Source organism: Alligator mississippiensis, chromosome 12 (genome assembly GCF_030867095.1).
Source record: "Alligator mississippiensis isolate rAllMis1 chromosome 12, rAllMis1, whole genome shotgun sequence".
Lineage (NCBI taxonomy): Eukaryota > Metazoa > Chordata > Crocodylia > Alligatoridae > Alligator > Alligator mississippiensis.
In genome coordinates, this window is record NC_081835.1 from 55,796,766 (window position 1) to 55,819,050 (window position 22,285).

At 43.1% G+C, this 22,285-nt stretch overlaps 1 protein-coding gene across 2 annotated transcripts in view; it reads right to left on the reverse strand.

The window, feature by feature from the left end:
- The window catches only part of BRINP1 (BMP/retinoic acid inducible neural specific 1), a 95,410-nt gene that overhangs the window by 28,663 nt on the left and 44,462 nt on the right, over positions 1-22,285 (reverse strand). For both annotated transcript variants that reach the window (XM_006265526.4, XM_019475922.2), the window contains exon 3: positions 1,464-1,654. In XM_006265526.4, the coding sequence (XP_006265588.1) occupies positions 1,464-1,654 (191 nt within the window). The remainder of the gene's footprint in view (positions 1-1,463; positions 1,655-22,285) is intronic.

The following is a 22,285-nucleotide window of genomic DNA, read 5'->3' on the forward strand; positions in this document are numbered from 1 at the left end:
GTAACAAGTAGATCTGGTAAGAGGGAAGGGAGGAGGGAGTGAGGGAGAAGAGGGGGAAAAAAACAATATTTCCACTGGAAGTGTTTTTCCATTATTCACTTTCAAATCATTTGAAATGTTCTATGCAGCACCAGTAGCTCTTCATACAAATGACTGACTGTCCCCTGCAATCCTTTAGTCAACCATATTCTGCCCACACATGGACCTGTCTGCAGTCCCTGCATATAATGTCTTGCATTTAATTTAACTATTTTTTTTCCTTTCAACACAAACATGCCCTATAATATTGTTTTCACTGCTGCATTCAATTCAGGACTTTCTGCCTCCCCTCTCCCCCCTAACTCCTCTCAATTGCTGCTCCCACCATTATCTAATTCCTTAGTCTTCTTTATGAAACATTTTAGATTCTTCCATGTCTGGTGACATTCCCTTGTGGGAGAAGACAGCTTTCCTCCTGAATTCAGTTTGGTTTCAGAGACAGGAAAAAGAAGAAAGCATCTAGTTGCAAGAAACAAGGCAGAGGGTGAAGCTAAGGTGTGGGTAACACGGTAGATTTTTAACCAACAAGTCCACTGTTCCTGCTGTTCTGAGTGATGAAACCTCCAGCTGAATATTCAGCTCACATGATTTCTTTTTCTGTTGGTGGATGTTTTCATTCCCCACACCCCACTCCTTCGAACTGCTTAGGGCTCCCTGAACACTTCCTTGGGATTCTTTAAATAGTTCACATGGAAGGCGTAGCATTATGTAGAAGTTGTACACATAGATGCACACATATACATTCAGCATTTAGCATCCCCGCACTATCTAAAACATGCTCACTCACTCAGATACTGGTGTTTGCACACTCCTAGAATCACGCACCCACACTGCGATGCCTGTGTAGCTGCGCTTCCCAAGGATGTGATGCCATTAAGATCAATAGAACCACTCTATGGTATGAAGTGCTATCCAGTCTCGGTTCAGACCCAGCTAAGATGGTTAAATATCTCCTAGGCCTTCCAGGCCAAAACTCAGTGGGTGTGTGTACACACCTTTACATGCACACAAACACATACAAACCCACAAACCTTCTTCATATGTTCAAACGCTGATAAATGCAGGTGTGCACACATGCTTTATCACAATACATGCATCCTATTGTCAAACCAATTATGGCTACATGCACTTTGCACAAAATATACTGACACACATGCCATTGTAAAACAAAGAACAGGTACGTGCATATCATAGAAACACCATGTTCACATATTCCACTGTTAGGTCAAGGAGCTCATGTATAGTTAGTCTGGGCTTCTCAAAAGACCATCAAGGACTCCAGGGGAGAAAATCAGCAGCTGTGGTTCACCATCATACCAACCAACCTACGTCCAAAATGGCAGAGGACACGAAGAGCATGTTTCATCCCCACACTTCCATGTCACAGGTACCTGCGTAAGAAAATAGTCCTGGTTGTCACCTACCTCCCAGGGTAGCAGAGATGAGGATGTGGGTGCCGTACTTTTTGATGATGGTATCAATGAACTGCTGCGTGGTGGGTCTCCTGCCCAGCAGGCGGATGCTCCTTTGAAATTCAGGCATCAGGGGCACTGGATTGCGGAGTAGGTCTCTCCGTTCAATGGCTGTGTTCCTCACCTTCCAACGGGCAAACTCCCTATGAGACAACACAGGAACACAATGGGGGTAAGGCTCTGAGTTTGGACAGGAAGGGAGGACCACTGAGGAAAGGGCAAGATGAGAGAAAAGAGGAAAATGATATAGGATGCCCTCAAATGGATACACAGATGAAACTTGGAGGCTAGATCTAAGGGGAAGGAGAGGAGGAAGAGAAGAATCAAGATATTACTGCTCAATACCACAGCACCTTAAGGACCAGGGTCTGAGCAACAGGTGGGCTAACCTTCACATATGCAATGCATAGGTAAATCTCAAATAAGCTTCCAGAACTATGCATGCCCTACCTCTCTAGAGGGTAGCTTATCCCAGAGTTGCCTAGTGCACTGTTCTTCCACGTTCCTCTAAAACAGGTGGTTTGGGGAACTGTCACAGCCAATACATTGGACTAGATAAGACTTGTGTCTGATTACTATGTTCCAATGTCTTTTTATTTCTGCAGCACACAAAGCCTGTAGTTCTGCCAAACAGGGTTCAGAAGAACAAGTTTTCACCAGTCCCTAAGGAGTGCAGATGAATGTGAACATAGAAAAACAGCATAGGAAAAATAAGAGCAACCTTTCCTGAACCTGCTGAAAAGATTGATTTTTGTCCTGGGTGAAAATGCAGGTTGTTTTCTTTGATCTTATGCAATGTGGGTCCTAAATTTCAACTCCGAACTAGGCAGCAAGTTGGAAAAATATAGGCTACATTTTTCAAAAGCATCTAGTGAATTTATGGTCTCCCTTTGAGATACCTTGAAGGGAACTGTTTTAAGAAAGTCCTGAGCGCATCCTCTCTAGAAACCAGGGTTCTTAAGACATTTCAAATTGGGCACCAAAAACTGCCATACAAAATCCTGAGCATCTTCAGAAAAATCCTGACCGAGGCATCCCTAAGAGGGCAGCCAACACTGAAAACAATTTTCTTGCAATAAGCACGGTACTGTCTTCAGCAACTGTATGTCTAATCGAGTCTCAAGCCTCTGTTCCTTTTTATTTCTCCATTCCAGTAAATCAGATAAAACATGGGTTTTAATAATGGCAATAACAATATCCAGGTCTTACACAGAAATTTTCATCTGTGTGCATTGATAAACATGGGCAGCCTCAGTTTACAGGTGAAGAAAATGACACCCACAAAGATTTAGGGCACAGAACAAAACAGTGGTAACGCCAGCATCAGAACCCATATCTCTTTGCTCCGTCTGGTTCTATATCCATTACATGTTGATGCCTGTTAAATTATTTTAATTAATGTAATTATGCATGCATTTATTTTGATTGGATTCCATCACCACTCACTAGGGTGCCTGATGGTACTAACATCAATCAAAACATCAACCTACCAACCTTTCATCTTAAAATTCCTGTTCCAGAACTAACCCTCACTCTTTACCCAACAGTTTGCAGAAGTCTAAGTAAAAGTAAAACCCAACCCTCCACTGTGCCATAAAACTCACTAAATTCACATTTTAGGGTAACAGATCCCAAAATTAGGGACTTTTCACCAAAAATACTCTGCCTCCAACCTCAGAGCGTTTTGCTCAGGAGTAAACAATGAGAACAAAGCAATGGATCCTAATAGCCATGCAGGGACACACAGAGAGTTGAATTATTGGCTCCAAGACTCCTTGGCAGATCACAGTGAGCACCAAGAATTGCCTCCAGAAACAGACAGGTGCTCATTGAACACAGCTGGAAGTATGGGTGTCATTTGCTCATACAAGATGGATTGCAAAGCTAACGTGCACAGGGCATATAACTTGAGATACAGGTGTGTTGTGCTGTAAATGTGAGACCTAATCTGAGCCTAGTGATTTCAATGAGCTTTGGATCAGCCCTTTCGAGTCTGTTCTACAGGTGCAATATGTTCTCCAACACTCTCAAGGCTTTCACAACACGAAGTCAGGTAGTTGAGCTGTCTGAGTCTTTTTCAAGGCTAGCCACGCATACAGAAACACTGGACAACTGGTCCTCAGCTAACGAAGTGAGGGAAGAGTGTTGAAAAGATCCTCTTACAGAGAAATAGCCTCATCTTTGGGGCCAGCCTATAGATGTTGCCATGACCAGATTAACCCCAGTGCTGCAAAACTCATCAGGAAATTCATCCTCAAAGGCATATCCATCCTTGAAGGGACACAGCCAAAACCCTCCCCTATATTAGGAGAGTGAAGAAAATCCTACTCCCCAATCCCATGGGCCACTAGCTAACCACATGATCTATGGCAGCCATCTATAGTTCTCCCTCAAAGAACTATGGATAGGGAGAGGGGACAATGGCTCACACAGCAGTTACATTTCATCTCATTACTTATATTCTTGGTTTTAATTGTATCTCTAAAATTGTATCTCCAAAAGGCAACAAGCCTGGCAACAAGACCCAAGTTCTGGGTCTACATACGGATGGGATTTTCTGTCTTGTCTTTCCTTTGTACCTAACATGGTGAAGGAAGATGAATCATATATCTGACTCCTGCTTTGTACTGTGAACTACTCACACAAGCTAATCTCCTTTGGAAGGGACTGAGAGTTTTATCAGTCTCTCTGGAGATCTCACCATGTCCCTCTAGGGTAAGTCCTTTGTTTGTGCCAACAACAAGGATCCTGCTCCAAAGCAAATGCAGTAGAAAAACTCCTCTGCCAATATGTGCTTGGGATGAAGTTTACAACCCCACAGACCAAAGCGAAGCAATGGCTGGGTTCCCGTAATGGCGACAAGCTGAATAATGAGGAGAAAAATGGTGCCCTGCTTTCACTGGTTTGGCAAGTTAAGATAGGAAAGGGGTTATTATCGGTCCCAATGGCATGACAGTGAGGGCCCCAGGAGAACCCACTCTCTCATCCAAAATGACAGTGATCAAAGTATAGGAGGGTTGGCTCCAGTAGGAGAGTTGGCTCCAACTGATCATTTTGCATTTTATTCCTCCCCAGAGGCCTCAGATTCCAAAGTATCACACTGGAAGTGAAAGCCATGTCTCTATTTGCCTCCCCACATGTCTCCATGCACGGCTTTCAAATGCTGATGAATAAAGCTGAACAAATACTTTACCATGAATAATTTATGCAACTAACTTAGATGTTTATCTTCAGCTCATAGAATATCCATGAGCCAGTTGCAATTTCCTCTAATTTATGCATTACTTGAATTTACTTGGTGATATGTCTCCAATTCTTCATTTTACTGGGTGTGGGATTTAGTATCTGCTTTTCAAGATCTGCTTAGTTGGGGTTGCTTATATAAGTCATATGATACTGCTTCTATTCATTGATGAACAAGAATCAACACATATATCCACACTTAAGACTTGATTTCCTCAATGTCTGCACATATAACTTCATAATTGGCTTTCCATGAACATTTTTGTGCATTTCCCAGTCACCTCCCCATCTCGTGAATAGTAGTACTTTTTATTCATTATGCGATGGGCTGGTGGAACTCATTGCCACAAGATACTAATGAGGGCAAGAGCTTGGCAGGATTCAGGAAAAGGATTTGCATTAGTACAGATAATAAATACATCCAGATTTATTATAGCTATTCTACAAGACAATGGGTTTTGGTAGGCATATAAACCCTCCCATGTCAGGACTTTAGCCAGTCTTTGAGAACTAAAGGTTAAGAAAGAATTACTTTGAGAACAGGTTCTCTCTGAAATGCGTACAGCCGGATGGGAATAAGAAGAAATTATCACCTTAGGTTTCAGAACGGGGAAAGGAAGCTGTTTACACAAGAATGTCTAGCCATACAAGACAGACCACATTAATGTGCAGGAAAAATGCCTACCGGGTCACAGGGAAGGAAATCTGCCTTAAATAATGTCTGATGAAAGGACTGAAGAGTCAACACTTTAATAGCCAGAAGAGGTAGGGGAAGTCTAGATTTTAATTCCTGACAGGGACATAGTGAGAAGAATTAGTAGAGAAGGACAGCCTACGTGCTACAGCCTAGAGGAAAGCAGAAGCTCATGAGTTAGACCTTCTTCTCTGTCACAGTAACAGGATATATATAAAAATAATCTGTGAGTGATATATCTGTGGGAGGCTGCACCCCTTCTAAGGTATCACTAACGAGCAAGCCGTCAAAGCTGCGCATGTCAGAGAGATGGAGGGAGTCACTGGGGATGGAGGGGGTCACTGTCTCAATGCTCATTAGCGGTACCTTCCCCCAAGGGAAACACAGAAGGGAAAATTGCTGAGGAGGGAGGGTGGGATGAAAGCACAGAACAGGGACTTTACTCAGAGCTCCCACTAAGTTGGTTTGGGGGCTCAGAGAATCCAAGGGCATGTACACCTCGATCCAGGGACTGAAGGATTTAAAGAGGCTATCAGAGCAAATTAAATTCTCCATCTTCAAACTGCCAAGACTACCAAAAGATATCAGTGAAGAAACAAGTTCAGTACAGACCTCAGGGGCTGTTGCTTGAAACCAAAGAGAAATTAAATGCATTAAACAAGGAATGAGACAGTATGATAGGGGGGGAAAAGTAGGAAGATTCTGAGTGAAGGCTGGAAATGCCATGTTAACTAGGCCCTCACTGCTCTATTTTCCATCCACAGTGCATATTAGTGCTTATAGGTCCTGCAGTACAGCAACTGGATCCCAAGAATGACCTATGTGCCATGAACTGGGGTCTAAAGGGTAGAGTGACTCCTCTGGAGCTGCCCAAATAAAACCATTTATACTTGCCACGTCCTTTCTGGATCTTTAACTGTGCCTTCCATTTTTTAGACTTCAGCTTAGAAGCTATCACCTCCTCCGTGCTGCCCCCAGCCAATAGATCATCAGCCAGTGCCTCCCCCATGACTCCCAAATATAACAGAGGACTATTAGTCATGACTCCTTGCCCCTCCACAAACTCCAACACACTCCATACCTAACATTACCACGGCTTCCATTACTGACTGAGTGAGGCCAGTGCAATCTGGAGAATGAGACAACTGCCCTTCTTCAACAGTCTTCTATTCTACAGAACTGTGGCTTGCTTTGTTCATGTACAAGCAGGAGACTTCTATCTAGATCTTAGCCAGCACTCATTACCACAGTACCACAGAGCAAATGAATATATCAACATGGAGACCCTGTGATGTAGGGAAGTATTACTGATCCACTGCTATTAATGGAAAACTGAGGCATGAGGAGACTCTTTGACCTACCTAAGGTCATGGGCAGAATCAGTGGCAAAAACAAGGAGTGAAACCAAAAGGTTTCCTGTGTCCCTATGCATGCTTCCAAAGCATTCATCCTTTCTCCAACTATTGTTCCGTGTGAGGGGCTAGATACAACCACAGCTGGCCTAGTGTAGAGTATGCAGACTCTTCCAAATGGATGCATGCACTAGGTAGCCCTAAAAGGTATCCTGAGAGGCAGCTAAGAGTCCTGTGCCATATGGGACCCACACGTTAAGCTGACCTAACACAGAGTGAGAAGCCTCATTGCCCCCTTTCTAAGATTGCAGAGATGCTCTTTTCAGCTACTGATTCCCCCAGAAAGAATTCAAGCTGAACACTATAATGTTCTTCAAGGGATTTTCTCTGCCCTGTGTCCTCTCCCCATCTATGTCAGCATGATACAGTTTGCTGTTTATGGTCGAAGTTCCCAAAGGGGTCTAAGGGAATTAGGTGTCCATAGTAAATGGGCACCTATCTCTCTTTCTCTCCTATTGAAATTCTAGTCCACAGCCTCCACCTAGCACCTAGTTAAACAGCCCGTACTGATCAGCCTCATATTGTAGACAGATAGATTTACTTTACTACCTGTCTGGCAGACAGACAGGCAAGCATATAGGTAACAACTAGTATACTGCTAAGGAAGATAGGCTCACTTTAGATCTTGATCAAGGATGAGCAGTAGGCTGGCTTGTTACTGTAGGAGTGTTCACACTGTACACAAGGTTTAGACCAATTCCATACAATCATCAAAATGTGAAAAAAGACACTTTCCAGGTGCCATAGTCGTGCCCCCAGCCCCATAGCTAACGGTATGTGGTTTCCTGTTCCATTCTCCATTCTCCTTGCCGCACTTTAAGTATTTTAAGTAAGAAGACCTCCTACTTCCCTGTGTGATTGTTCCCATGTTTCTTGGATTGCATCACTACAAAGAGCCTTTTTGTTTTGTTTTTGTTTTCATCTTCCCAATGTTTTGCTGAAAACCAGTATTTGTTCTGATAGAAGAAGAGCAGGGGAGGAAGCACAAAGAGTGATAACAGCTTTGTAAACAGCGCTTATGAAGAAATTGCTTCAAAAGTCAGGTGGATTTCATGTGACCTTGAGAGTATCTCAGTAAGTAGATTGTTCCAGCACTGAATTAAAAACCAATCAAACAAACATGACTCTGAGTCTAGTGCTGTCTATTAGGATCAGACTCTGTCTACCTCTGTTTATGAGTGAGACCTAATTATTGGGTGGGTAGATCAATTAACTGTAATAGAAAGGTCACTGGATTTGGAGTTAGAATAAGTGGGTCTGATTGCCAACTCAGACTTCCTAGTGACCTAAAGTAGGTCATTTAACTTCTTCCGTACTTCCCTATCTCATCTGTAAAACAGCAGGCAGATGTCCCTATAGTGAAAGGGGTACAGCCAGGTTAAAATCAATGATTTATTTTAAGGATCTTGTCTTCTACAATGATGAGACCCTTATTCCCCACAAGGTAAATTGTTAGTCCCTTAGATTTTGGCTCATAATTCATAATGAGAAATTCAGAACCTTGCAGAAGCAAATCCCAGATCCTCAGGACTTCATCATGGAGCCTGCCTTCAGCTGAAGGCAACAGCAAGGATCCCATTTGTTTTCAAAACTGTGCACCTCAGTTTTGGGGGAGGGGAAGGCGGGGAAGAGGAGACTGGGAGGGAGGTGAACCACTTGCGACATTCAGACAGGACTGATTGTCGGAACCTGCCAGCTATCCAAAACTCACACTGAAGTCATTGAGCAATCAGAGACTCTGTAAATGGGAACCCATGCATTATCTTAAACTGGAAGCACATGCATTGTGAAAAAGCCATAATCAGAAAAGCCACTTCTAAAACTAAACAGCTGCATTTTCAAAAATTAGATAAAATATGTTGTAACATGCCTGATTCCTCATGTTTTGCTTGACAGGATTTGCAAAGAGCAGAGTATGCTGGATCATGGGAGTGAAAATGTTTCATTCATGGACATGAACAGATTTTGCTAGATTCTGAAGGAATAGGTCATCAGATCCACTAGCCAAGGAAGGTACAATGATTTACACAATACAGGAATTGATCTTTTCATTTGTATTGTTTTAGTATTGTTTTATTTTTTAGGACAAGCAATAGAAAGCACAATTCTGGACTACTCAAGGCTTATTACTTGTCTAGTTCTGGTGCATTAAGTTCATTGCAGAAGGCTGTTGATAATTTTAAGAGGATTTAGAGAAGAGCTGGAAGAGTGATGAAAAGATTGGAAAATATGCCTCATTGTGAAACACAAGGAGCTCGGTGTGTCTAGTTTAACATGGGAAAGTCACAGGGGGCATCATCACAGTCTGAAAGTACCCTGCCTGGGGAACAGAAACTTCAATAATAGAGGACTCCTCCATCTAGCAGACAAAGGCATAACAGGCTCCAATGGCTGGAAGTGGAAGCTAGACAAATTCAAAGTATAATTCATGGACAGATTTTCAATATAGAGAGTAATTAGCTACAGAAACAACTTACCAAAGGTTGCAGCAGATTCTCCATCATGGGACATTTCTTCAAACCCAGAAATATGCTACTGATGACATTCCCAGCAACTTTTCTCAAATACACTAGAAACCGAGGTCTCAAAAACAGCCAGAGGGACCTCCCTGGTGCTGCTTCACTAGGACATATCAGCATTTGAGTTGTCCTAGTTGCAGTGGGCTGGTGGGGAGTATTCCAGAACGACACGCTACAGCTACAGTGTAGACATACAGTGGTCTCTTTGGCTTATACTCTCTGAGCTTTTATCATTGGCACTCTCACACTCTGTTAAACAAATTCAACCAGAATTCATTCCCTCTCACCAGGGGTATATGACCATAATAAGATTTTCTAAAAGGATATTTTCTTCTGTCAGCTTGTCTCAGAAGGTTTTCCGGCATTGTTCTTTAGGCACATTTCATCCCCAGCAACACAAATGCTGGACCCTGGGTTTGCCCTTTCTAACTCCAAGCTTCACTCTCTCTGTGTCTGCATTACAGAATGACTGTAAATGGTCGCCATCATTGCTAACACCATTTCATCTCTCTTCAGCAAGATGCTGATTGCATTTGCTCTGAACTGGTGCACATTACATGGCAGCACTAACTGCTGGTAGAAGCTAGAATGATACCTACACCAGGGCTCCCAGCATTGCTGGTACCCTTGCAACTGAACTAGTATGAGCCAATTTTATTATGTACACAGGGTTTATTAAGCTATTGGTGATATTATGATGCATTTTTAGGTGTGCCATCCCAGCTCCAAGAAAGAGGGAATAAACAATACACAAAATTCCTCCAACAAAGGAATTTGTGCAATGAAAATCACACCAGAAGCAGCCAAAGAGTGCTTGATTAAAATATATGTGGCAGAATAACCTGTGATTGCTTGGTCCGTAACCCCGTCCTTCTTCTGGCTTTGGTAAAGCCAAGGTACTATTGCACCTAGAAGTATTACGTTGCTAGGTACTGTCAACACACACACACACACACACACACACACACACACACACACACACACACACACACACACTCCAAAGGCACAAGCATATGCACACATAGAATAAGAGAAAGCCCATGCTTCAGAGAGTCTAGATAGGCAATTCAAAGGTGGGTCAGATGATTATGGCTTCACTCAAATCCATCCTCATGTGTCTTAATGGTACTTGAAAGTATTTCTGTTGTACAATGCGTTATGCATGAAAAAGTGTGGAGGGGAAAGCACGCAGACCATTAATTTCTGGCAGAGTCAATTTTTGCAGTATACAGTGGTTTTTCCAGGACTGGATGCTTCCACCCAGTGAGAACCCCCTTATTCTGCAAGTAACTTCTCTTTAGTCAAGGGGTCTATTATTTATAAAGCCAGGGCTTCCCCACCCCATGCTGAAACATATGACATTAGGAGTGCACCATCAGGATCCTGTTTTTTTGCTTGTGAGGGCAATGTCATTAGCCAAGGATCATAAAAAGAGTTAGGTGGAAGAGTAAAGTTCATTTCATAAGAGCATAACCAATTTTAGGAAGGTATTTGAAGAGTAGCTCTCTCCAGAGCCTGCTGGTTAGGCCTCTGGTCTGCAGTAGAAGAGACCCAAGTTCAAGCTCCTTCCCCTCATGACTCCCAGGATGGATAATGAAAATCTTTCTTTGATGCAGACTAAGTAGGGTCTTGAATACTGTCTCTCAGGGCAGTGTATCTGGCTTGAAGACACCACCCCAACTCAAGAAACTTTTGACCCCAGCTTGGTATTTTTGCCACTGCTCCATGTTTATAAACACGTTAGGAGAGTTTTGATCCATTCCACTGAATGACAAAATCAGATTTTGAAACCTCCAAAGTTGTTGCGCAACAGAACAAGGCTCTTCTGGTCAGCCTTTATTAATCTGCCAGTTGCTTACACTTGTACACTTCCACTTTGCCGCATCCATGACGTTGTCTTTAAAAATGAAGTTTCTCTGCTAAGTCCTGCCTATAGTGCTCCCCATCCTCCCTTCTCTCTCCTCCTCCCAGCTGTGCCTGCAAAGACAAGCATGCCAAGCCATCTGGGCATACCCACCCCACAAGCTTGGCAGCAGCATGCATGTCGTGACAACAATCCTGCCCCCCTGTAACCACCACCCCCATGACTTCTGAGTCATTCAGAGGTGACAGAGAAACTAGCACATCTACAAAGCAGGCTTTGCACATGGCTTTGATGCTTCAAGAAGCCAGCTGGCAGAGTCACCTGCTTGAGTCAGGGAACTGGTGATTCAAGACATGCTCAAGGGATTCTATGCTGGATAATTTAGATGATGAGCTTGGTTAATCCTGCTATGGAAAGGCCAGCAAGGGCATGACCAATAAGGTTCCACATAGAATTTTCTGCTGGGGACATGCAGGCATATTTGCGAAGAGAGCAAGGTTAGGAGGGAAAAGTTTTTTTCCTGAAAAATCAGGGATGCTGGAAAACCAGATTTTGTGCCTCCACCCTACCTCTATGAACCAAGAAGACCACAACGTGGAGAGTGGCTGATGTATGTGTGTGCACGTGCCAGGACTTCTCTCATTCCATTTTCAGGCCCTTTGCCCTGAAGACAGTCCCTTACAAGATTCAAGAGGGACCAGTGTCACAGAGATAAGTGACCAATCTAAATGCCTTCGGTGAACAAAGAATGAAGTCTTCACATATAGGTCATCTCCTCCTGGCATGGAATTTCGACAGCTGTGTCTGAAATTACTAGCTGTAGGCAATGGCATGATGCATAATGGGCAGAATGGGTTCTGAGGAATATGTGCAACGGGGTTCAAGTCATTTGCAATCACAGGTGTCTGCATACAGTTCATGTTTGGGAACCAGCCCCAAGAATTCTGTAAAATTTCAGACTCACAACATGAACGAAGAGATGTTTGTTGGGAAAAATTTGGCCCGGCTTCACTCAGAAATAGAGTCATATCTCTAGCAAGGAGAACTTGGCATTCCCCACATTTCTCAAGCCATATTTTTCTTTTAGCAAAGGTCAGTTGCCTTAATTAAGAGCCATAACATTTTTATTTCAGCATATTGCAAGTTTTGGTGCAAAGAAGTCAATAAATACAAGCATTGTTAGTAGGGCCATGTTCTGCACACTGCAACATGGCTTGCAACAAAACTAGTCTTCTCTTGCAAAATTGCATAGGGCATAATCCTCTCTTTTTAATTCAAGGGAAAGTGGGGGGAGGGGGAGGAATGCCTCAGTTTTGTGTGAACAATTGGAAATACCTTACAGAGTCCTGATTTTTGAGCCAGGTGCTCAGCCATTTCAAAACAATTATGTTACAATTGTAATCCATAAAATTCAAATTGCTCTAAAAAGGAAGCAGCATTAAGTCTATTTTTCATAGAGGGAAACAAAGAGACAAAGAATTGAAGCCATTTGTCCAGGTAACACAGACTATAGCAGAGCCAGAAATAGAACCCATCTAGGTCCCTGTACTCCCAATGCAATCCCCTATTCATCAGCTCACATTGCTACCTTCATCTGACTCACAGAGCTGGGCATAATGATGATATAACTCAGTGACACTAATGGAGGGCAGAGGCAGATGAGACCTATAATAGTGTCCCTTTAAGACCACCATGCAACTGTTATTCAAGAAGCCCAGTACTTCTGGGAGAATAAGTCAGCACTACACAAGCTGTGGAAGGCTGTGAAGCTGAGTCTGCTGGAGTCCTGCCAATGGCAATGTCTTGGATTTGTTCTTCCATGAGTGGGAGAGAGATTCTGCACATGTACCACATCATTTATTTACCACAAGGTAACATGCTTCCAGAAATGGGGAAATCAATCAAATGACATGCAAGTCCCTTCCTTTGGGGTGCTATGCTGGTTGTGACGCCCATTCTGTTCATGAATGTAGGAAAAAGGGTTGGGTGAGATTTTTTGTCATGCAGGGTAAAAGGAAGAGTGGTTTCTAAATGCATGGATTCTATATGATATGGATGTACAGTCATTTTTACTTGTGTCTATCTTATGTATGAATACATTGCTAAAATATTCATATTGTAATCTTCACAAGTGTCTGTTGTCTGAGATTACAAAGTGCTTCATTAACCAACCGACTCCCCCCGCATCTCTAGGATGGCAGAAAAACACTACTGTGCTTCTTTTGCAGGTGGGGAAACTGAGGCACAGAGAGGTTCCATCACTTCTTGCCAAAAGATTGTCACACATGCAAAATGCAAGCCATCAAGCTGGGCACACACAGCCCTATTGGCATCCATGTATACAAACCACTGTGATCACTGGAGGGAAAAGTGAAATGCATACATATACTAATATCCAGGGTGAAATCCTGGCTCTGCTAAAATAAGTGGTAACCCCCCCCCCCCCCCCCGACTTCAGTGGGGTGAGGATTAGTCCCCAGGTGTGCAAACACAGATATCCAAACAGTGCACTAGGACTCTGGGCTGCTTGTGTATTCCATAGTGCTAAGGTGCAGAGGTTTTCCAGGATGAGAATTCATTCTCTCCCTGTGCTAGATGGAGCACAGTTACCTGCCCTGATTACTGAAATTTTGTCAGGCTGTGAGTAGAGTTGGGCCAGCTATGAGGAATCAATGAATCCAGCACACTATATAAGAAGTTGTGGCATGGTACTGCTGGTTGCATTTGCCAGTGAGAAATGATGTTTAGGAGGACACAGCTGGGCTTATGGTGGGGGGAATCATTCTTTTTAGACATTTAGTTTGAGCTTGGAGTGAACCACTTCCTCTGCCTTCACTTTGGCTCAAGAACATCCTGTTGTGTTATGCTTGAGCCTTTAAGGGACATTGTTTCTCCCCTTCTCTCCCTGCAGCCTGTTTCTTACCTTTATGTTCCCCCAATAAAGCAAAGGGTCGTTTGTGCTTGTATTGAGGCTTTGGGAATGTGACCTGTAGAACAAGATGCTACATGAGTACCGAGGCTGAAGTGCAGTCTCTCTGACAGGAAGGTAAACTTGATAACTATTAACTAACTACCCACTAGAGATTCCTGCTGAGCCCACAAGAGGGTATAGAAGAACAAGCACAGAATTATGGTATTATACTACTGCCCACACACCAATGTGCAGCTGGCTAGTTGAACAAAGGGTAGTATACACAGTAGATGTAACCTTTAGTGGTCAAAAATAATGAGTCAGGCCCCAAAACTTCATGAAATCCTAAAAAAATGTGTCTGTAAAAAATTGTGGGTTTTTTTTTGTTTGCTTTACAGTTTGGGGGAGTTTAGGGTTCATATTTTCAGGCTGTTTCTGCAACCATAAGGGACAGATTTTTTTCTAAAAGAAAAACTGAAGTTCTTGCATAATCACATGACTCCCAGGAGCTGGAGCTTTAAAAAAAAAATCCCATTAACTCTCGTGAGCCATACAATAAAAAAGGGGGAGGCAGCAATGCTATGAATTGTATGGGCTATATCAGGAAGTCTAACCTTCTAGAGACTCATTGGAAATCGCATGGTTCTGTGTATTTGGAAGTGGGCCAGTAAGAATGGGGGAAGAGGGAAATTCATAGTCTCATCACAGCGTCCTTCTAATAAATGACAAGAGTTAAGTAGTGTCTAGAGGGTGTTGCACCTTCTCCTGAAATATCTGCTGCAGACTGCCATTAGCGAGGAGATACTAGAATAAATGAGAGCTACTAACTGAGTTGCTATGATTTTTCACGTTCCCACCCACCCTAAAACAGTCATTCAATTCTCTTCTCTCTTTTCCCTCATCTTGTGATGATGCTATATTGGACTTGCTCCTTCTGTTCATCACATGTCACTTTGCAGTCCTTCTGCTGAGTGGTACAGTTGCGGGCGCCTTACAGACCTGCTTCCTGCTACAGAACAAATACATTGACATGGACTCTAGGTATTATCATAATGAGCTTGCTTCAGTCCTCGAACAAAGGTGGTCACAACAGCATGCTGTCATTCACCTCTCAAGAACCTTTGCTAAAACACACCTTGTTTCCAGGGAACTACATTGCCTTAAGAACTGGCTGTACCTTAAGGGGATTAAGGCAGAGATCAAACTCTCATCCTGCTTGCAATGGCTCCCGGGGCAAGAAATAACATCATAAAACTTATCTATATTGCTTGCAGTTTAAAAAAAAAAAAGAAGTGGTAAGACCCTGTGTAACAGCACCATCTGCTGGCTCCCAGCATAAGAACATATCTCATTCCAGATGCAATTTAAAAATCAGACTTCCCACTCCTTGCAACTAAATAAATACTTACCAAATCCAGCTACTAAGGTATTCCATCATCTCCAGTCATTGCTGTGATATAAAAAAAAACCTGGGTGTTTTGTCCTGAGTGCCTTTCTAGCTCTCAGTCTACTCCCATTATAGATAATGGCAGATACACACTAACTTTCAGAAGGAGCAGGATCAGATATTACACCCGTCTGTCTCATCTTTCCATATGTCTGTCTGTCTGTCTCTTCTCCTCTTCATATCATGCTATGTGCAAAGGCAAGGAGTGGCTGTATTTAGAGCTTTTAATCTTCCTGCTCACTGAACCACTGCAACCCACACGTTCCTCAACTGTACTGAGTTTCTTTGACTGACTGTTTTCTGATTTTGTTTGGCATTTTATCCTGGCTGCGTAGAAAACTTATTATAAAATAATTTTCATGTTCCGTAGATTATATTTGTGACTCACTCCAGTGGGAGTGAGGATGGCAAAGGCAAGAACACGTCATAGCAAAGTGAAAGGTTAAGAGGACTAACACACAGTCAAGGGGTTAGAGGCAGCAGCATGATGCTGTATCTAGCAGGGTCAGACTGTTACTATACCAGAGATCTGCTACAGTACCCATAGGATGAAAACAGGTATCAGTCTGCTGGCATCGTATCATCCTAGGCTTATGGGCATCCACATATCAGTGGATTCCCCAGAACCAGTTACTTGTAGATTAATACATATTGAGAGACTTTTGCTAAATCCAGACAACCAAGTTGCACTCGGTCACTCCTGCAATCAGAATCAATCCTTGTAGTTGGGGTAAGGCATGCTGTTATCACGTGCTTATTTGTATGCTGCTAACAGCATGGCAGGTATTATCTACACAGCACAGTACCTTTTCCTAGCCTGCAAGAGTTGCCACTTTAGGATCTCACTCTTGCAAATGGCAGCAAATGTATCATCTATGACACTCCAAGCTCCACTGAAGACAATGGACCTCTATTTGGGTACAGCAGTCCACCTGCACTGTTATGTTTTTCAGAAACAGGACCTCGGGCAAGAGCCTGGGAAAGAATTTGCCAAGTTCACAAAAAAGAAAAAAAAAACCCTTGTTTCATACTCTCCTGACTTAATCCAAAGAGGGCAGGAGCTCTAGTCATAGAGGCAGTATGGCAAAGGCACCAAGATGGTCATGACAGAAGAAGATCTGTGGCTAGTCAAGGATAATGTAATCAGTGGTGGGAACTGGGATGACCAAATCCTTCACATACCTGCTGCTGCTGCTGCTGCTGAAACACCACTGACATATGGACTGCAAGTGCTATGAGCAGGATGGTACCCTGTGACAATATCTGGGCATTGCAACTATCCATGCATTTCTTCTGTTCAGGTGCTCATATTTTCCCCATCATCATAATGCCTATGACCCTTCCAGTAAAGCTCTGAGCAATACAACTAACATGTAGATGCAGCTGAGTATTCTGTGGAGCATCTGGCATACGCACTCCCCAGAACGACAGTCTGTCCGGTGGAAAAACCAAGTCGAGGGAGGGGAGGAAGCAGCACCTAATAACCCAGCAGAGTCCCATGGGAAGGTGGGGTTGTCCTGGCAGAGTCTCACTCCAGAAAGCTGATTCTAATCTCCAAGACATGCATGTTCAAGACACGGGGTCCTCCCTGCCCCCCCTCCACCCCCACATGTATTACTCATATAACTACCAGCTGTCTCCCTCTTCACTCCCATGGTATACACTGAGGTGGGCCAGATGCAGCCCGTGGGCTAGATACGGCCCACCAGGCCATTCAATCCAGCCCACAGGGACCCTAAAAAAATTAGAAAATGAATATTTATCTGCCCCTGGATGCCTGTCATGCAGCTCTCGATGGCTTGCCAAAACTCAGTAAATGGCCTTCTGCCCAAAATAATTGCCTGCCCCTGGTATACACTGTTGCTACAAAAGCAGTCACCTTGCTGTTTGGGGAGCCAAGTCTGGCCTCCCAAAATAGCTTTCACGTTTCTCTGAGTCTCATGGACTCACCATCCTGTTTCAATCTCAGCTGAAATCATGTCTTTTTGCTCCCTTGCCTGCACCTCTGATTTTCTCCCTCATGCTCCCTCTGCTCTTATTTATGATTTATCTCTGTAACAACCCTATTTAATGCTGTGAAGTGTTCATGGTTGCAGTTGGTATGAAAGATGCTATAGAAAAGTAAAGTGCTATTGTCTTGTATCTATCACAGTGGGGCTGACTGAACTCAGACCTGTTCTATGTTACACAAAGAGCTTGCTACCCCTCAAGCCTCAGGGCACTGGATTTTTCTTTTGTAGCCCAAGAAGGTCAGGAAGACTCCAGAGAGTGCAGCCCTGAATGAAATGAGCCCCACACATTGTACATAACTCCCTGAAGAAACTGCCAGTAAAAAGCTTGTATAGACCTCAGTCTAAAACCAAAACAAGTCTTTAAGATCAGACTGAGACCCCTTTCCCTGCCAGCTGGCCTTTGCTGCTTTGTAACTCTGACAAGAATAATTCCCTGTGCCTTGGGCAGCAGAGCAACGTGCCCAAACTTTGCCCAAGCGAGTTTTGCAAGCAACTTGGCACAAAGTCCAAGAGAAAAGCTAATTTCTATAAATTCTATATATTCCATTGTATGGTGTCTTGGGGCCACTGGGATCAAGATGGATCGTGAATGCCAAAACTCATAGACTGCATGGTCTGCACAATATCAGGCCCCATTGGAAAGGCATTTTTAATACGGTCCACTGCTTTGGCCACCCTCAGCTCAGAAAGTGTTGTTCCTAATACTGTGAATGCACAAACAGGGAGAGATGCTGATGGCATCTCCCATCTACCAGCCTTGCCATTCTGGACTGAAACCCATTCTTATGGCATAACTATGTGAAGACTCAAATGAACTAGAAACACCATTACATTAGACTATACCTGGACTACTTTGGTAAGATTTTTCCCTCTAGTAGTTTCCTACTTCTAGAAACCTAGGAGTCTTTAGGAGTCACATTACTCCCAGTAAAATCCTATTAGTCTATTAAGTAAGATTTTCTCCCTACACACTTCTTCCTACACTGGGATTTTTTGTCATGCAAACTCTGCTGCAGCTGGTCATGGGAAGGCCTCTGCCTACACACTAAATAAATTCTAGTGTGATACTCTCTTTCTCTATGGAAACCGTAACTTGTGTTTCTCTCTATAGGATTTTTTCTCATTTCAGGGTCCATAATAAATTAACGAGAAGATGTTTTCTTTACACCAACCATAGGAGAGATTATTTTCTGTACTCAATTAATCTTTAGTGATCTATATTAAATATTTATCTGAAGAAATGAGCCCTGTATTGCAGCAACATTTTCTATTATGAGACTTTATCATATCAAAAGATATCTTCCTGGCACCGACTCCCTCATATATATTAAGTCAGAATTTCCGATGGAACGACACCCTTTTTTCCCCCCCTCTCCCAATGACCTTTTTTCTCCATAACAAGCTGCTGATATGTTGGAATTTACAGGGTTATAAACATTTTTTATCGAGTAGGAGGAAGCTGGGTGATTTGGCATCAGCTTTCCTAATAAAACCCGAGGGAGAGGCTGCAATGTTTGACACCAATAAAGGCAAGGAAGGAGCTGCAGTCTTCTGGGATGCTGGTCACGAATGACAGTGGAAGTCAGCAGAAGCATCAGTCTTGTAATTTCTCATTGCTGATGAGCCTTTTGAATTCTACCAGCTCATAGAAATTTTCTCTCAAAGAAAAGGGAACTAGAAGGGGCCTGAATATAAGGACTCCCTGGTTCTCTTCCCTATACTGAAAAGAGTATGATCTGGTAATTAGAGCCGGGCTGTGAGAGTTTGCTTTCCAGGTTCTCTTCCTGGCTCTGTGGGTGATTACAGACATACTCAAAGGGGGAGGAAGGGGGCTTTAATTAGCATAGCTCTGAGAGCCATGCTAATTAATAGCACCTTGAGCATCACGTGCATCAGCATCCCCACACTGAAAAATGGCGGCAGGGTGCGTTGAACTAAAACTCATCTGATGAACTTTAGCTCAAAGTGCCCCGCCTCCATTTTCTGGTGCAGGGACGCTGATACAAGTGACACGGGAGTCTGTTGGAGCACAGCAATTACTATGCTCCAGCAGACTCAATTAATCAAGTCTGCCCCAACGTGCTGTCGGAGCAGCCTCCCTGCACGTGTATAGGAGCCCTAATAGATGACAGGGGGGCAAAGTGCTGGGTTCTTTTCCTGACTCCATACGGGTAGTGTGGCCTGGCGGTAAGAGCAAGGCTGCTTCAACCCTGCTACTTGTTCTGCTGCTAAATGGCTGTGTGACCTTGAAGAGGTCATTTGACCTTTCTCTGTTGAATCTCATATAAAATGGGAATTATTAGTAATATTTATTATTAGTACAATGGCAGTGGCTAGGAAGAGCCAATCATAGATCAGGATCTTTCTTTCCTAAGTACTGTATAAAGACATAACATGATGTAATCCTAGCCCCTTGAAGAAAACAATAATCAGGTAGTGTCCTGCCTGACAGGGAACTGTAGGTTAAACTGGCCAGTAATCTACAGTGAACAACTTATTTTCTAAGAGCCAAAATATTTTTTTAATAAAGCATTTGAATATATGCACATTATAAATGATTTGCCCAGCTACGAAGCCAAATTGCTACATTGACAAATATGTTTGTGAATAATAAATCTGATGAATCACATTATATTTTACTAATAAATTATTCATTATAGAAATTCTTCCCTCAGCTATCATAAGGAACCATAATTAACATTTGTTAAGTGCTTTGAGATCTTCAGATGAAAGTTGCCATAAAATGCCTTCATTATGCCTTTCTGTGTGTGTGTCACCAGTGATTAATTGGTATTAACAGTGATAAATACTTATATTACTGTAGCATCCAAAAGACCTATTTTGAGATGGGAGTGCCATCATTACAGGTGCTGTACAGAAACAGAATAAAGACAATCCCCAGCTGGAACGGACTGAAATGCTTCACTGGGTTATATAGGAATAAGGGAATTCCCAGCCTATCAAGTCCAAATCCCTCCAAAGGAGTCCACAAAACCATCCTCCCCAGCCCCTGCTGCACATCACAACCAGCAAGTACCTGATAGAAAGACCCTACTTTGTACTGCAGGAAGTGGACAGAAGAGACAGGGACACCTCGAATGTAGAATTTGATCATATGCTCAGGTGCAGTATGCAATACTCTTCGATAATCCTAGTAACTGGGCCTCACCCCGTGCTTCCATGGAACGTATCCTCCCCACTAGTCCCTGTCAATCCATGATGGAGGAAAACTCATTCCTGATCCCAAATCTGGTGAGAAGTTTGACCCTGAGTGACTAAGAAGTATACACCAGCAAGACCAGTATCATTAAGAGCATCAGCAAACCCAAGCCAATACCCGTGTGTCAGAGATGGTGAGGGGCCATAAAAAAGCAGCAATGGATTAAAGAGCGAGGAGGAGGATTGCTCTTTCTTGTCACAGCAGTTGACCAGCAAAGCCCTGAAGTGGGGGATTACCAGGCACCTATGACATGCAAGCAGTCTTCCTGGAGGTCACACAGGAAGTATTTAAAAAAAAAATCCTTCCATTCATAAGGATAGAAAACTCACAAAGCCACATATGATGTAGTCTAGTTACGACTCCACCAACCCTAGCCTCTCACGCTATTGCTTCCATGACCTTATCAACCCTTATCATAAACCATAAGCTTGTCAAACTCTGGTTCTATTCCTTTTTCTTTTACCAGGCCATTGAGAAAGGTGCCTAGCACAATTTTCAGAAGTGCTCAGGTGCTTACCTCCCATTGAAATCAATAATTCTTGGCTTTTGGGCGCCACTGAAAATCCCAGTAGGCACCTATCTGAGCTGTTATGTCCGTAAATATCTTTTAAAACTGGCTCTTACTCTATTTAAACCACAGTGTACGCCACATGGGTGGTGTATAGTGTTTGCTGCTCTTCTGAACTGGTTTTGTAGGTCACCTTTAACAACAAGAGTTTGAAATGTTTAGTTCAGCACCGAGTTGGCTGCACATTCTCTCCTTCTGTTCCTCCCCCTGCTCCTCTTTCCATTCAGAAATATAATAACTTCTGTGAGTTCACAGAGAAGATAAAGGACCCTCAGAGCATGTGAGCTTCCTTGTAGCTTTTCTGCAAAGGCGGACTGATTGATTGCAGGTTGGAAGCAGCTCCAATTTTCCTTCCTAAATAAAAAATGGAGGGCTCTTAAAAAATCAAATATAAAATGCCACGTTCGGAGAGATTTCCACTGGCGCAAGAAGAATTGGAGGCAGTGGTGAGCCACTAAAAACCTCCACTATACATGCTGGCTGCTTCTTTTTCCCAACCCCTTCATGCCTCTCTCCTCAATGCCTTTTACGGCAACAAGTCTGTAGCTACATAGGACCTCATTGTTGCATACTCCCGGAGCTAGTCAAAGCTTGCAACCTGGACATTCAAAAGAAGGCAAATCTAAGTTGTGAGCAAAGCTGTCCAGGCTATAAGCATCCCATTTTGCAACATTTTGCAGCATTTTTCCTGAGTGTTGAAATTTGTTTTGGCTCCACATTGGGATGAGAACAGCAATTTAAATGCTTCCACTTAATGAATTGTATCAAAATGATACTTTTTGAAACACATTCATGTGCTCTTGCTCACGTGTGTGCGCTTGCACTCTCTCTCTCTCTCTTTCTCTCTGTCTCCCTCTCCCCCCTCCAATTAAGAATGACCGGAG